Raw genomic sequence first — 17,219 nt, 5'->3', positions numbered from 1 at the left:
TTTTGGGAGGCATTAGGAAAATGTAATGTATATCCACGGTCTCTGTGGCACTAATGATCTTGTAGACGCTCTATCTTTCTTTTCTGCATATTTGTTATCATTAGTATCATTCACCATAGAAAACACAAATACTGAGCAAGAGCAATCTCCATTGCAGTATCTAAGGTTGATACCTCTTGAACTATGGCTGCTCCTTGAATTCTTTGAATTCTATTTTGCCTTTTTTTTTTTTTTTTTTTTTTTGGCCTTCCATCTGGCACTTGGAGTTTATGGGATAAGATTTCCTAGGTTGGAAGTTGGTGTAGGTGAGAAGTGCAGTATTAAATCTAGCTTACATTGCTAAACAAACTGAACCTGTGATAAATTGAAAGTCAGGGACTAGCCAGTGAAGTGAAAATGTATGCCTAAGTAGTACTCTTAAAGACAGAAAATGAATTAACCTCTGTTTAAGTGATAGAGATAGCTATTTTGGATTAAAAAGTCCTTAGTGATGATGTATTATACACATAGTGATATGGTCCTGGTTCTGAACAGCTTGTTTTTAGGAACATAGCCTATAACAAAGCCCTTTGAAATGTCTGTAAACTAAGTGTGAGATGTACTCTTGGGATGGTCTGTACTGGGAGCGATTCAGACTTCAAAAAGTATCTTTGCAGAGATGGATAGCTTCTTTGGAATCTGAATGTTGCATTAGCAAATGTTATTTCTTTTGTTGAATCTTAAATATTTGTAATTATGAAGAATGAGCAGAAAGAATTAAAAGATAAATTGTTAGGATAAGCAAATAAAAAATGTATTTTCTGGTACATCAAATTTGATTTCAGTATTTATGTACATACAGATGTGAAAACTTTGGTAATGCAAATGTATTTTTTCTGAACAGATATTTAATTAATGTGTTTTGTAAGTTACCAACTTTCATTCTTGCTTCAGCAGACATTTAAAAAATCTTTTATAAACCTTTTTAAGGCAAATTATGGTATAGTCCTGAAGGATACTTAGCTTACATTCTTTTCCCCGCATTTCTCAAAAACTTAGGGAAATGGTAAAAGATGTTACAATTTTGAAATATTCACATTCAAACAAACAGGATCAGATAGACTGTGTTCCTGTTCTGCTCTGTAGATGCAATAAGATACACTTTTTATCAGTTGAAGTAATTTTTATGTGAGGACTAACTTGGATATTTCTGTTAACAAAGTGTTCCAGTATTTGTTTTTGAGATTCCACCAACAACCAGTACTAATAGTGAAATAAAAGGTTGACTGGATTGCTACGTACTTTTTTTAGTTAGAGAATATAGTTAACTTACTGCTCAGATAGATGGATTCTTAAAAGTTATAAACTTCTGATTGCTTCAGGGTGGCACAGAAGTTAATTTTCTTGCAGTGGATGAGGGGAGAACTAAATTGTACTAAATAAAACTTAGAGTAATATGAGTCTGTGTTTTTCAGCCTAGTTGTTAAGATCTACAATGCTCCAGAAAGCAATATTTGAAAATATACTGCTGTGTTTGCTTGTTATGTATGTCAAAAATTGTGTAAACTCTTAACAGTTGGAAGACAGTGACACATAGCTTAACACTCTTTTTCGTTCACATTGAGCAGTGGATTTTGTGAAAGCAGAGTAGTTATTTTTGAGCTTACGTAATAAGAAATTGCTGTTTTTAAAAGGGTAGAGCAATAAGGGATTTGGTCAGGAATAATTAAAAGTATCACAGTAGTGGCATACCTGCTAGGTAATAGCTGTGTATGTCACTGAATAATCTTCAAAATCTTGCATAGTAGTACAATTTACAAAAGTTCGTAGTGATAAGCTCTCAGTATATAGCTTCTGTGCATTGTCAAAACATTGTACTACCAAAAAGTACATCACAGCTCTCGCATATTTTATATATATAACTTATTTGGGGAAAAAAAAAATCTCTAGCTGTTCATGTTCTCAAGTGTCTTAGATTTATTTTTCCTTTTTTTAATCTGTGTTTATAATACCTGTCTGTGAAATCTGTCAATTAAAAGGGTGTGCAGTGGTGTCTTCTGAAGGAAGAGGAAGTCATTCCCCGTATCAGAGCTATGGAAGGACGTAGGGGACGACCACCAAATCCAGACAGACAGCACTGTAGAGAGGAGTCAAGAATGAGACGACGCAAAGGCCGACCTCCAAATGTTGGTAGCACTGAATTTCTAGACAACACTGATGCAAAGCTTCTTAGAAAGCTCCAGGCTCAAGGTAAGAAGTATGTTACTATTTTCATGAACAGAGGGTGTCAGTATATAGAGACTTAATCTTTTTTCTGAAAAGGAGTGATGTGTTTCACTAGCATATTAGTATACAACATTTTATTTCGGAAATTTGTCACATGCTTTTAGTGAACTCTTTTTCTTCTTCAAGATCAGTAAATATATATATGATTCAAAGGAAGAAGTATATGTGTAAACATGTGTCTAAGAGCTTACTCTATAATTACAGCAGACATCCAATAATCTTGTTACTAGTTACGTATTTTTTAAATTGGCAAAAATTAACAGATCTTTGTTTTCCCCTGTATCATCATCAACAGCAGTGGACCTAGAAATGGAAACTGAAATTGAGGACCACTGAAGTTAGCATTTCTGTGAAGCTTTTGGCTGTTTTAGGGAAAATGCTTTTCTTGTGAAATCCTTGATAGTGACAAGATTTAAATGCCCATATGGTTGAATAGGATCCTATAATAAGTAGTACCAATGTTGACAGTAGAACTTTCATGGTATCAAGTACTGCTATATATCAAAAGCATGAGGGCCTGGTTTTAAATAAACATCAGGTACATGACTTCTGAATTTCAGTTCTTTAGTCCATAACTCTATCGTATTTTCTAAATGCATCTAATCCAATATGAAAAATTCTTACAGCCCAGGAGTCAGGGTGTTTGTTTTAACTCATTAACTGTTCTTTCATGCGCTGACTGTGGATATGTTTGGGTAGCTACCTTGTATTTTGCATAACATCCTTGCTAACAGTATGTATGCCTTTCATATCTGCCATGGTGTGATTCTTTGCATCTTTTTCCCTTGTTGCCTGTAAAGAGTACTGTTCTGTATAGAAATATTTAAGGCATGCAATGGTGATGCTTTGGACACATGAACAGAGAGAAGGCAGTTTTAGAAATACCTTAGTACGTGGTATGTCTTGTAGTGTTGCACAGCTATTTTACCTGTGTGTTAAGGTCACCAGCACCTTTGGTTCAGTCTGAGAATTAGGAAACCGATGCTGAAACATCGTAGGATTTGCTGAGAGGCTGTGTATTTATAGTTGAGACACAGTAACTGATTCCAGAAGTATTTTCTTCTCAGTGGGAAAATATAAGCCCTAGTCACTAAGCCATCTTTCATAGAATCCTAGAATCGTTTTGGTTGGAAGAGACCTTTAAGATCATCAATCCAACCGTTAACCTAGCACTGCCAAGTCACTTTTCTTCACTTTATGTCTTCCCTTTCCCTATATTGGTCACTGTAAGGGGTGTGCAGGGGGTATTTAGGAGCACTCTCCCATGTCTATTTTCCCACCGCACGCTATGGCATTTAAGAAAATAAACAAAAACATATCATCTATATATGCAAGAAGATTCAGAATGTACCTAATATTTGATGTTATGTACGTTCGTATCTACCTTGCTGCTTTTTTCCCCTCTGAGAACACAAGAAATGTCTCAGTGGCTCAGCCCAGGGGTTCATCTAGTGCAGAGCTCTTTCTCCAGTAGTGGCCATAGGAGATGCCACTTGGAGAAGGCATGTGAGCCTCATCACCTCTTGGTTCATTTATTTCCTCATACATGTACCACGGCATCCTAAGGTGTTTTATCAATGATGTTGTAGAGCACATTTTTTTTCTTGCTACGTTTATTTTCCGTTTATGGAACCATTGCACGTGAATTAGCCTGTTCTTTGTTTTTCAACCTCCTGACAATGTTTGCCCTACCAGCCTCCTGTGGCAACAAGTTCTAGAAGTCTGCTAACAGTCTGCTACTGGACCATTTTCACTTTTAAAAAATGATCTTCTGTTACTGTCAGTGGGTGTTCCCTAGTTCTATTATTGCAGGGTTTGGAGCATAACAGTTCTCCAGTTTATGTTGCCCATCACCTTGATGATTTTGCAGACCGTGATCCTCTCTGTCCTTAGTCTTCTCCTCTCCAAACTGAAGAGCCCAAGAACTTTCAGTCTTTCTCAGAAGGTAGTTGGTCCATCCCTTTTGATACTGTTATGCGTACTCTAATTTCAGTGTTTCTTTTCTAGGTGTATTACCTTACATTTATGTATGATGAAGCTCCTCTCCTACCTTTGCCCACTGTTTTGCAGGGTTCTTGCAGAGTTCCTTGCTGTCAGCACAGCCTTGGATTTTCCAGAATACTTAAAAAATGCTTCACATTTTTGTATTTAACTTTGCAGTCCCATTTACAGGCTTCATTGATGAAAAAAGATACTAAGTAAAGCTGGTTGTAATATTGATTTGTGAAGAAACCCTCTACTAGCTCTCTGCATCACGAAAGGTGACTGCTGATCTCTGCCCTTCACCTGCTGTCATTTAAAGAGCGTTCAGTCTGTGAAGCTTTCCTTCAATGATGTAACAGCTTAATTCTGTTAATAATACTTGACTTAGGACCTAGTCAAATACTTCCTGCAATTCCAAATACTTTATGTTCATTAGATTCTCTTTATCTCCCTGTTACTGACACTCTCATTGATACCTGAAATTAGGCAGAATTTCCCTTTGTAGAAGCCACGCTGACTGTCTGAACTGATGGTGTTTTATAATGTACTCAGTAAGTGTATATATAAGACGTAATACTTACTAATAAGACTCTACCGCCCCAAGAGGAGTGGAAAATCAGACTAACTGATTGGCAGTTTCCAAGACTTCTCCTAGAGCCTTTTTTTTTGTTGGTAAGTCACCAATCCTATGGCACAGTGGCTGTTGTTAATAATATGGTAAACACCCAGACCAATGTCTCTATGGTTTCATGTTAGTGTTCCTTCAGATTTCTCAGCTTACTCTGTCCCGTCGTGGTGATCTGTTACCATCTGACTTACCATCTTGATCTAACACTTCTTTTATATTTACCTCAAATTCATCTAGCTCTTCTGACCTGTCTGCTGTAGATGATACACTGAGTAGGGGAATCTAGCCGACATCTTCAGCACTAGAGACTGGCGCAAGGAATTCAGTAACCTTTTTTTCCTAAGGCTATTTTTTCTATCCCGTTCATTGTTAGGTCCCACTGATTACATTACTGGCTTCCTGTTGTGATGCGTGTAAAGATCTTTTGCTGTCTGCTCAGGCATCCATTGCAAGGTGCTCTTCAAATTCTTTTTTAGCCTAACTCACTCTTTAAGTTTGGTGTGTCAGAAGCTTTCCTGTTCTTATTTGAACAAGCTTTTCATTTTTCCCATGTTCACCATTTTCATATGATGGCCTTCTTTTCTGAATAGCCACATATGGACTACCTTTTTGCTTTTTTAAATGTGGCTCAGTGTTTACCTGGACAAGTATACATTTTTTTTAAACTGCTTCTAGGTTGCTCACTTGAAGTATGCGTACTTGAAGATTGCTTTTATACAGCTTCTTTTAGGGTTCCACCAGACGGCCTATGTGGATGTCTCTTCATTCATTGTTTTTATGCTATGTGACTTCATACTGCACTTTGCATGGAAAGCTGGTCTTCTGCCTGTGCAGCTCATTCTGATCTTCAGCTGAAACCAGGACACCTGTAACATTGGTACCTGGCAACACCATGTATTATTAATTATCCTTCTACTGTGTCTGTGAGATGTCCATTACATCTTGGTTATTATTTGATACCAGGAATTCTAATTTCCCTAATCTCTTTATAGATTTTTTGGCTTGATTTAGAAGCTCTTAAGTTTTGCTCAATACAGCACATACTAGTTGAATGGAAATACAGGTGGCCCGATTTGTTGTCCCTGTTTTTTGCAGTAGAGGTGTTTGTTTCCCATCTGTCTTTTTCAAACAAATGCTGAACATTAACTACATCCTCCTTGTGTTGGTTCAGACTAAGCAGTCCTCTGCATCTGTTGGCCTTCCCACAGTTCGTAGTTTAAGTTCTCCTCTGTAATGTAAATTCTGATTTCCAGCTACTGGTTCTATTTCGATTAAGGTGTAACTTCTTCTGTGTGGTTTCCCCTTGGCCCTGAAGGTTTCCCTGTTGTTGTGTACCTATTTACGCTATCCTTGCTATCTACAGCATCATCTTATCTATACATGGATTTTCCCTGTGTCTGCCTGCATCTTGGCCATTGCACAAGAAGCTGACAGTATTTTGGAGAATGCTGTCAAAAAGGTTCTGGACCTCAGTCCTCTGAATAGCAAGCTCAATTCAACCTCCAGAAAATCCTTCCCACAGCTGTCTTACATCAGTATGTCCATGCACAGTTTGTCCTAATTTCATAAATATTCTCAAATAAAAAATACTAAAGTAGTAGAATGCTTCAGGAAGTTAATTAGTGGAACAGTGGCTGGCTGTAGGTAGCCACAGTAAAGAGAACTGTGACCCAGATGAGTATACTCTTACTGCGTTGGTAAAAACAGACTAGGTAATTATATGAGGTGACTTAATAAGGAAAAGAGTAATTCCATGCTTTCTGAATAACATGTTGATTTCATACTCTGAGACAAATATTTTCTGCCTTAAAAAATAAAGAAGAAATAAGTTTTTAAATGAAGCAGCGTTATTGGCCCGATGCTATCACTAAATAGATACTTTCTTCCTTCAAAAATAGTATTTTGTTATATGTAGAAAGTGTCCGTGTTCATTTGCGCTGTTGATGTAGTTACTGATACATGAGATACCACTAACGATAGTTGACAGTGAAATGTTGTCGAGATAAATGTGTGCAAAACAAATCCACTGTTTTCTCTAGCTTTAACTCATGCAAATGTCTGGAATATGAGGTATATCTTTATTGTTGGACAGCACTGTTTTTATAAACTTAATATTTTCTTTTCACAACAGAAATAGCTAGGCAAGCAGCACAAATAAAGCTACTGAGAAAACTACAGAAGCAGGAACAAGCTCGAGCTGCCAAAGAAGCAAAAAAACAGCAAGGTAAGTATTACTTATGAAAGTTTGTGCATGCTAGCAGATTATTTTGAAAAGTATTTATGAAAAGTTACCTGTGTCTTGTCATGTTCTGCGCATACTAAATTTTTGTTCTCTTTTGTTTGTTAGCTATTATGGCAGCTGAAGAAAAGCGAAAGCAAAAGGAACAGATAAAGATAATGAAGCAACAGGTAAAGTTTCTGTGATTGCTAAATAAGTTCTTCAAATTATGTTTTGAATTACTGAATTAGGGGTATTTGAGTTATTTAGTAAATTATTAAGTATGATGATTACAAAGTGAATGTTTCAAATCTGGTTTTAAAGAGCACACAGTGTATATATTATTTAAAATTCTAAACTCTATAATTGTTGTTCATATTGTCAGGACATCCCAATTTCGTTTGTGTTGATTTAAGCCGCCTGACATCTGTAATCGCTTGCCAATATCAGTAAGAAAGTAAAAGCCTGCTACTAAAGTACAGTGATGTAGTCTTCCTTTGTTTGGTTCTGTGAAAACAGTGTTACATCTGTGTAAATACTGGAATATTATGACTAGCTGCCTCAGTGATTCTGGGTGGCCATCAGTGGTTTTAGGTTCTGTGCGAAGGGTTGTAGCTCAGTATGCCAGTGAATTAATACATGTTTTTAAACATACAACTGTTGTGAAATACTGTCATAGCAAATACTTGCAATAGAAGTAAGCCCATATGAACTTTACCAAATGAAGCTACTTTCGGAAGCAGGCTTTTAACTTTATTAACTACTGATTTTAACATATTAGTAAAAAGCTATGTGTGTTAGGAATCTGAAAATTTTTAAAAGCCAGTAATTTGCATCCAAAAATATATTAGCGTGGTTGTTTTTTTATATTAGTTCTGTTCAGTATGAAACCTACTGCAGAGTTCAGAAATTAGATACTTCATCTGGTAGCAGTCAAAAGACAAAGTTTTTTTAGCATTCAGTGAAAAGACATTTTTTGAGTGCAGTACCATTATTGCTTTAGGTTTTTACCCTCTTACAGGGACAGAGAGTAAGTATATAGAACCTTCTAAAAGTAGGAAAAGTTGGCTTCAGTAGGCCAATTCAGCCTCTACTACTGTTGAATTAGTATGTGTACGCATAGTACAGATAGTAAATTTAATTATTTTTTAAAAAGAATGTCTAAATATTGTTTGAACTAACTGGTTTATGTTCAATGTTCATGTAGTAGTATTGATAGAGGCTTAAATTAAAGGGATATATGGAGGTGGAAAGCATGAACGTTTACTATAAAACCAATACCTTTTATTTGTGATAGAAACTTTTACAGAATTTTCCATGAAATTCTATAACTATTTGCACTTGATGATATGTTATTTTGTAATGTAATATGTATTTTTAGCTCTAAATAAAATTTTGAAGTTGGACATGGGAAGAGAGGATTCCAGGTTTGATTTCCACTGCCTTCACTGTGTCAGCTTCTTAGGACATTTCATTAACTTCCTGATTTAAATACCTCACGCCTTTCCTACAGGATAAATCCGAAGTCTGTTGCAGCAAAAATGTTTCTTCAGTGGTACAGTGTCTTCACTGTAGTCTCAAGACTGGTTTCTATTTATATTGTTGTTTAGTTGTGTTTTTTCTAAAGATTGTTTATAACTAAATTTTTTGAGCTCCAGTTACAGCTTTTCAACCTGCTGCGTTAGACTCTCTTGAGTAATTTTGTTTTGCAGCTAAGTTGCATTTAGATCTCTATAGAAGCTTCACATCTAACAGACTCAGAAATTAGCAAACCAAAACATGTCTGTATTTGATTTATTTTGTTTGTGGGCGTGTCTTTAGTCTCAGAGAACATTTAATTAGGATTAAATAATAGAATCATAGAATCATTTAGGTTTGAAAGGACCTTGAAGATCATCAAGCCCAACCATTAACCTAACACTGCCCAGCCCACCACTAAACCATGTCCCTGAGCACCACATCTACACATCCTTTAAACACCTCCAGGGATGGTGACTCTACCACTTCCCTGGGCAGCCTGTTCCAATGACTGACAACCCTTCTGGTGAAGAAACTGTTCCTAATCTCCAATCTAAACCTCTCCTGGCACAACTTGAGGCCGTTTCCTCTCGTCCTATCGCTTGTTACTTGGGAGAAGAGACCAACCCCCACCTGGCTACAACCTCCTTCCAGGGAGTTGTAGAGAGTGATCAGGTCTCCCCTCAGCCTCCTTTCCTCCAGACCAAACAACCCCAGTTCCCTCAGCCGCTCCTCATAAGACTTGTGCTCCAGACCCTTCACGAGCTTTGTCGCCATTCTCTGGACACGGTCCAGCACCTCAATGTCTTTGTATGATCTCATCATCCCACTACTCAGAAATAGTACGAGAAAACCAGATCTCTCATTCTTTTGCCTGAAAGTGGCATCCTGAGGTGTTAAAAAAGCTAATGAAAACATAAAGGCATTTCACGTCTTTGAAATCCAGATATTAAAAACTAACATACTTTTTTATATTTTTTAAAAAAGTAGTTAACCGAAATTGGTGTTACTGCAGACTACCTTAAATATCCCAGGAATAGATAAGAATTAAACCTTGTCGGTAACTGTTTAGATTTTTCCATGAAGAAAGCACTCAGTATAGTAGACAGTGGGACTGCTCAGCCTGGAGAAGAGAAGGCTCAGGGGGATCCCACCAAGGTGTCTAAGTCCCTGGAGGGAGGGTGCAAAGAGGACAGAGCCAGGTCTTTTCAGAGGTGCCCAGTGACAGGACAAGAGGCAGTGAGCACAGACTGAAACATGGGAGGTTCCCCCTGAACATCAGGAAACACTTTGACACCATGATGGTGACTGAGAACTGTTTCCCACTCCTGGGAAAACATCTGCTGTTCCAAAGAAGAGCATTGAGCTCCATTTCAGGCCTCCCAGCTTGTAGGGCTTTTCCATGGTCTGGGTTTTGCTGTTAAAACTTTACAGCAAGTCCAGCTGGATGTGTTGCAACGCTTCTCTTCATAATGGTCCCTTCCTAGTCACTGTGACTCAAGCAGCTTTTTTGAGATAATAACCTATGCACCTATGCATAAATAAGCGTTGGTTCCTTCAGGGATATACCAGACATCATCTAATGCTGGTAAAAATTCTAAACATACATTGTTATATGGGAACAATTTACTACAATCAGTGTGAGGCTCGATAACAAAAAAAATATGTGTATAAATTTTGTTGGTTTTTAAAATGTAAAAGTGAATTTACTTTCTCAATATTGTTTTTTTTTAAAGAAATAATTTTATTCCCCTTGTAGGAAAAAATTAAGCGAATCCAGCAAATCAGAATGGAAAAAGAACTTCGAGCTCAGCAAATTTTAGAGGTAAAAATAATGGCATAAATATGATTTTTGTGTTGCCATTTTAAAGAATATTGTATTTTAATAGTCACACATGCAGTTGGGAATGTAACTAAATATAACGGCTCTAACAACCTGGACTTCCAAAGGCCAGTTCAAAACTGTGTCTTAAAATGTTTTTCTTAAAAAAATCTATATTAACTACTACCCAAATCTTGCAAATATTCACTTGAGTTCCCGACTTTATACACAAATAATCTTCTATTTATTAAAGTTAACAGCATAAGTATTCCTTTGTTAGAAAAGAAGTTTGCAATAATAGGATGTTAAAGCAGCATCATGCTCTGCCCTGGTGAAGTGCAGTGGATTTAAAATACTGATTATGTATATGCTAGAATATGCTGGTATACTGTACTAGTTTGCTCATATACAGGCAAAGATAGATTACTAGTTTTCAGTTCTCCATTCATGGAAAAATTACTGGTAATCTCTTTGCCATTTATATTTTCTTGTTTCTGTGTGTACTTATTTTCTTAGCTATAATAACCAGGTGAAGCAATTTTGAATGGGACTTGAAATTCTGGATTAATTTTTTAAGAAGTAAATGAATTGTGAATTGATTGATTATGAAAGCTGCACTGGGAAAGAAATCTGTTGTAATACACACAATATGCAATGATGTTTGAACTTTTAAAGGCATGTAACTTTATTTCTAGTCACATTATTTTCAAGTTGTGATGTTGCTGTTGTGTGACCTGTTTTGCATGCACAGGCAAAAAAGAAAAAGAAGGAAGAAGCAGCAAATGCGAAATTATTGGAGGCTGAAAAACGAATAAAGGTTAGTTTACAGGAGCTCCAAAAACAACAACTGTGTTATTGTGCATAATGTGTCGATGCAAAAAAGCAGTAAATTTGGAAGAATGAAATTGTAAATAGAGATGTCATATGAATAGCATGTGTACATATGTTTATATAAATACATGAAGTGTACAGAGAAGTTTGTGTATGTGATATACACACACATACATGCATTCATACATAGACACATGAATATTTAGAGAGACAGTGATTTTTTTTTTGTGTGCCATTACCACTTTTTGTGTGAGTTTTGTTTATGTGACACTTGGTTTGTGTAATGTCAAATGCTTGTGCATTAACTTTATTCACAATATACTTTTAGGCACACTGTATCAAAAACTTTGCTGCTTCTCAACAAGCGTAATCTTTTCTAGGCTGTATGTATACAAGACTGCAGAGCTCTCTTACAAACATTGGAAAATTCAGTTCAATTACTGATTTGGCATTTTTGGTGCATTTTAACATGGAACTCCCAACTCAATAGACTTATTGTCATGTATACTGTGTATTCTTCTCTGTAGTCAGTTTATGGGGGGTGAGGAAGTAAGAATTTAATTCAGATGTGCTGTTTTAGTGTGGCAAAAATGTGCAACTTGGTAAGTAAATTTTGATAGATATTTTAAATAATTTTTTGTTCTTTTGTTTCAGGAAAAAGAGATGCGAAGGCAGCAAGCTGTTCTTTTGAAACACCAGGTTGGTGTACATTCAGTTGACCAAACAGACAGAATGTCAATTGTGAACTACTACTTAAGCTATATGGGGTGGGGGGTAAAGAATCTTCAAAATATGCGCTTTTTAAATTTCTGGGTTTGATTCCTGCACAAATTTTCCTTCACCTTATGATTTATTGCTTTGCTTTGGTATTGGGGTCTTCTGGGGGATTATAAAGTGGTTTTATGACTTTGTGATTTCTGTTTCATAATGTTGTGCCAACTCTTTCTACCAGGAGTTGGAGAGGCATAGACTAGATATGGTATGGGTATGTTTATTTTTGTACATCTAACACCGCATTGTGATTTGGTTGTGATATGGTTGTCATAGCAATGCATAAAATGTAGCACTGGCTGCTGTCATATTACATACTGCTGCATGGCTTTACAGCACAGTGCATTGCATACATCTGCTTGTCTTGTCAAGAAAAAAAAGACATGTCTTGAACATGTGTATAAATTGAACATGGCAATAAAAAAAATACGAGGTTTTAAACCAGAAATCTATGTTACTGATGTCCCAATAGAAATTGGACTACTGTATAAGATCAGGGATTAATTAATGCAAAATTAATAGGTAGTAACTTGGATAATTTTTGCAAGTCTTGTCCCATTCACTGGTAATGAATCCAGACATTTTAAATACAGTTTGAATTAACTTATTTTAGAAATCAGGATGATGTCTTTCTTAAGTTTGTAAGGTACTGAGGAAATAAGCTTTCAGTCAGTGGTAAATACATAATGGTATAAGCATACAGTGAAACATTAGAATCTAATCCTAGCCTCCCTGAATTAGATGATAAAATTCCCATAGTCTTTACTGGGGCCAAGATGTACTCTACAGCTTTTAAGGCAAACCCCCCCCATACTTAATGCTCTAGAATACAGCTCCTTAATGCGTAATTTATTGAGGGACAGGCATCAGTAAATGCAAGTGTTGTTGCGTATGTATATGCGCCACCACTAGCTTGATTAAAACTGATCTAGAGCTGAGAAAATTAATCATATTAATTTGTTGCTTGGTTACAAAAATGTTAATATTTGCAGTGTTTGAAAATGACCAGTTTTAAATTTCTGCTGAATTGGCTATTGAAGAAGTAAATTGCAAGTTCCGTAATAGCAGATGTAAGGTAACTGACCTGTTCCAGCCAACCATTATGCTTTTTGTTCTGCCAGCTTATGAAGGAGCATCACAACTGACCATAAGTAAATCTGTATGCTTCTTTTTTACACTGTCTCCATGTTCATTGCTTTACCTTTTTGCTTTTGATTGTTCTTGTATTTGCTTTCTAAACCTGAACTAAAACATGCACAGACTTGGCCATTCTTGTCCTGTATTTAGTATTTACTGTGACTTGTCTATTAATGCTAAATTTGTTACTCAGCTTTTTTACTGATTTGAAAATGTGGATTAGTTTTGTTCTAATCTTACCTGCTTCAATAGGAACGAGAAAGGAGAAGACAACATATGATGCTTATGAAAGCTATGGAAGCACGTAAAAAAGCAGAAGTGAGTATTAACGTCTGAAAATTTGAAGTTTTCATGGTTTCATTCTGCAGTGACCTGTAGAAGAGCAGTATCTTTGATGTAGCTGTATGTATGATTTCATTTGTATACATGGCAGTGGCAGGACAAGAAGCAATAGGCACAGATTGAAATATAGGAAATTGTGTTTAAGCTTAAGAAAAACTTTTTTACTTTGAGGGTGACGGTTGAACACTGGCACAGACTACCCAGGTAGGTTGTGGAGTTGCAACCTGCTGTAGCTGATACTGCTTGGGGGGGATCAGCGGCTGGGTCAGGACACACATTGGGAAGGGGACTGGATGATCTCAGGAGGTCCCTTCCATCCGCAGTGATTCTGAGCAAGGAGCCAATAATTGCATAGTCACTTCAGAGTTGTTAGTATTGCCTGGAGAGGAAGTTTTATTTTCTCTTCTTCACATTGTTCATGTGTATAAGAAGAGCAAGGACTTCATCATACTGAGTTGTCAGACTCTCTGAACAGGTTTACCTCAATACTTACCCAGTGGTAAAAACACACATCTTACTCCAGTCCAGGCTTCTTGGAACTGGCAGATTTTGTAGATGATTCTAGATTTGGACAATGACAAAACCAAGCAAATAGGATAATTATGCCTTAATAATTTTATTTTTTCTCCTTCAGCAGAAGTTACTTCTGCACTACAGAAAATAGGTGCTTCATTTCTCATTTTGTTTTACTAAAAATGTCAGAAATTCCGAACCAAGAGATAGAGAAGCCTAAAGTCCTAAATGTGTATGTGTCATTTTGTGTGCAATCGTTTTACTTTGTCCATCTCTGAATCTAATTATTTAACTTATTTTCTTTTTTGAACACAATGACATTAAGCTGATAACAAAAGACTAGTTGATTTCACTTTCTAAAATTTCAGGCTTCTTTTGATGCTGATGGTCTAAACAGCTAGGCTTTTTTTGTTCTGTTTTGTTTCTGAATATAAGACATTTTCAAAATAGCTGCCCTTTCCTTATGATGAGTGCTTCTTATTCTGGTGACTGCTTTCATTTATATAAATCTAGTATATCACAAAAGGACCTAAGAACACTTGCTTATTATGAGGATTAATGCTGAAGATTAAATACAAATTCTGTGCTGTTAAATTAGGTGTTTGTTGGGCAACTGAATTAAACTATTGAGTTGACTAATCAGGCCTTTAACTAATTAAATTTTACCCTTAGCCATAGTATTGCATGAAAGACACTGAAGTTTCCCTGCTCTTAAGCTAATGTAATATAGTGGTTTTGTAATAGAACTTGTTCTTACAACAAGTTGAGAGGTCTCAATTTCATTAGAAGGTTGCAGAAGGAAATGAGGGAAGAGTCTTTAGCTTTGCCTTGAAATGTAGTTGTAACCACATTGCTTATGTTCATGACTGAGGTAGCTTGAGAAAAAGCTTCTTGTACAGGAATACCACATCCTTCTGATTTAGGTTACACCACAGTAAATGAAATGTTACTAGCTAAAAGAACTCAAACTTTCTTAGCTTCATTGGTTTGAAATAATGGAGTAGTTTATGTTGCATTATAGATAGTTAAAAAAAGATTATCTTAAGAAAAAGTACATGATGGAAAAGCATTCATGATAAAACCAGAGCTGTACATTTTGATTGATGAAACTTTTATCAGACCATGATAAACTAATTTACATCTTAATCCTGAGGCTCTCTTCAGTTTTAACCGTGATATTATCTTAAATTATATTAAAACAAATTGCTAACTTTTTAATTTTACTTTTTATATGGTTCCCTATATCCTGAGACTTTTTAAATCTCTGTATCCTAATACTTTTATAAAGTACAGATAGCTAAGAGATTGAAGTAAAATAACAATTGTTATAGCATCTAGTTGTCTAAGAAATTGTTAAAACTTTTCTCTTAGCTATGTTTATGAATTTACATGAAAGTGTCAGACCAAAACAATGAAAAATTGAATAATACTTCAGTGCAAGGAAGAATTTCAGGGCTAACTCTTAAGCCAACAAGGAAAGGTACCCTGGCTGTCTTGGTCACGGTGATCATGAAGTAGTTGAGTTTCAAATCGTTTGTGATAGAAAAACTGCCAGCAAAACTTCGAGAGGGAGAGCAGACTTCGGGTTTTTGAAGGAGCTAGTTAGTAGGGTCCCCTGGGAATCTGCTTTTGAAGGTATTGGGGTCCATGAATGCTGGTCACTTTTTAGAGCCATCTCTTAAGAGCGCAGAAGCAGGCAATTCCAAAGTGTGGGAAGTCAAGCAAGCGGGGCAGAAGGCCAGCTTGGCTGAACAGGGATCTTGCTCTAGAACTCAGGTGGAAAAGGAAAGTATATGGACACTGGAAGCAAGGACAGGCAACGTGGGATGACTATTGGGATGCTGTTCACCACTGTAGGGAGAATATTTGTGCAGCCAAAGCTCGATTAGATGATTAGAGTTCAAGATGGCCAGTACTGTGAAGGACAACAAAAATGGATTTTTTAAATATGTTAACAAAAAGGAGGATCAGAGATAACATTGGTTCATTACTTGATGAGGTCACTCACCTCACAAAAAGGTTGTAGAAAAAGCAGAAACATTTAATGCCTTCTTTGCCTTTCTTTGCCTTTGTCTTTAAGACCAGTGATGGGCCCTGGAACCCTTGGAGCCCTGTATTGGAAGGCCATGACTGGAGTGGGGGTGTGTGTGGGGAATGATAAACTCCCAGCCGACTCTGAAAATGTTGCGCATACAGCTTGACAAGTGCATAATACATAGGGCGAACAATTGGCTGACTGCTCAGGCTCAAAGAGTTTTAATAAATGGGGCCACATCAGGCTGGCAGCCACTCACCAGTGGGGTTCCTCAGGGTTCAATTTTAGGGCCAGTACCTTCAATGTTTTTATAAATGATCTGGATGCAGGAGTTGAATGTATGTTAAGTAAGTTTGCCAATGATACTAAACTGGGAGGAGCTATGGACCCCCTCAAGGGAAGAGAGATTCAGACAGACTAGAGAGCTGGGCAGTCACCAACCGTATGAAATTTAACAAGAACAAGTGTTGGATTCTCCACATGGGATGGGGTAATCCTGGTTATATGTACAAATTGGGGGACGAGAGGCTGGAGAAGCAGCCCTGCGGAAAGAGATCTGGGGGTTTGGGTTGATAGCAAGTTGAACAGGAGTCAAGCGTGCCCTGGCAGCCGAAAGAGCCAACCGTGTCCTAGGGTGAATCAAGCACAGCATAGCTAACCAGGGAGGAAGGGGAGGGAGGTGTGATTGTCCCACTTACACTGCACTGGTGCAGCCCTACCTTGAGTACTGTGCGCTGTTTTGGGTGCCTCAATATAAGAAGGACATCAGACTTTCAGAGTGTGTCTAGAGGAGGATGACCAAGATGGTGAAGGATCTTGAGGGCAAGATTTAGGAGGAGGGGCTGAGGTCACTTGGTTTGCTCAGCTTGGAGAAGAGAAGGCTGAGGAGTGACCTCATTATGGTTTGCAACTTCCTCAAGGGCGGCGGCGGGGGGGGTGGGGGCGGGGGGGGGGTGGGGGGGGAGTGGAATGCTGATCTCCTCTCTCTGGTGACCAGCGATAGGGCACGAGGAGATGGAATGAAGCTGCGTCAGGGGAAGTTCAGATTGGACATGAGGAAAAAGTTCTTCATTGAGAGTGTGATCGATGACTGGAACAAGCTCTCCAGGGAAGTGGTCGTGGCACCAAGCCCGCCAGAGTTCAAGGAGAGTCTGGA

At 37.3% G+C, this 17,219-nt stretch overlaps 1 protein-coding gene across 22 annotated transcripts in view; it reads left to right on the top strand.

Annotated features, from left to right (window-relative positions):
* BAZ2B (bromodomain adjacent to zinc finger domain 2B) overlaps window positions 1-17,219 on the top strand; it is a 160,282-nt gene that overhangs the window by 114,574 nt on the left and 28,489 nt on the right. For 10 of the 22 annotated variants that reach the window (XM_075757421.1, XM_075757429.1, XM_075757431.1 and 7 more), the window contains 8 exons: window positions 2,019-2,229; window positions 7,008-7,100; window positions 7,224-7,285; window positions 10,372-10,437; window positions 11,186-11,251; window positions 11,920-11,964; window positions 12,218-12,250; window positions 13,426-13,491. In XM_075757421.1, the coding sequence (XP_075613536.1) occupies window positions 2,019-2,229; window positions 7,008-7,100; window positions 7,224-7,285; window positions 10,372-10,437; window positions 11,186-11,251; window positions 11,920-11,964; window positions 12,218-12,250; window positions 13,426-13,491 (642 nt within the window). The remainder of the gene's footprint in view (window positions 1-2,018; window positions 2,230-7,007; window positions 7,101-7,223; window positions 7,286-10,371; window positions 10,438-11,185; window positions 11,252-11,919; window positions 11,965-12,217; window positions 12,251-13,425; window positions 13,492-17,219) is intronic. The other 12 variants (XM_075757423.1, XM_075757438.1, XM_075757425.1 and 9 more) reach the window with 2 other exon arrangements.

The sequence above is a fragment of the Balearica regulorum genome, chromosome 6, assembly GCF_011004875.1.
Source record: "Balearica regulorum gibbericeps isolate bBalReg1 chromosome 6, bBalReg1.pri, whole genome shotgun sequence".
NCBI classification, from domain to species: Eukaryota; Metazoa; Chordata; class Aves; order Gruiformes; family Gruidae; genus Balearica; species Balearica regulorum.
Note: the sequence above shows the minus strand (reverse complement) of the source record. Positions and strands in the feature narration are given on the sequence as shown.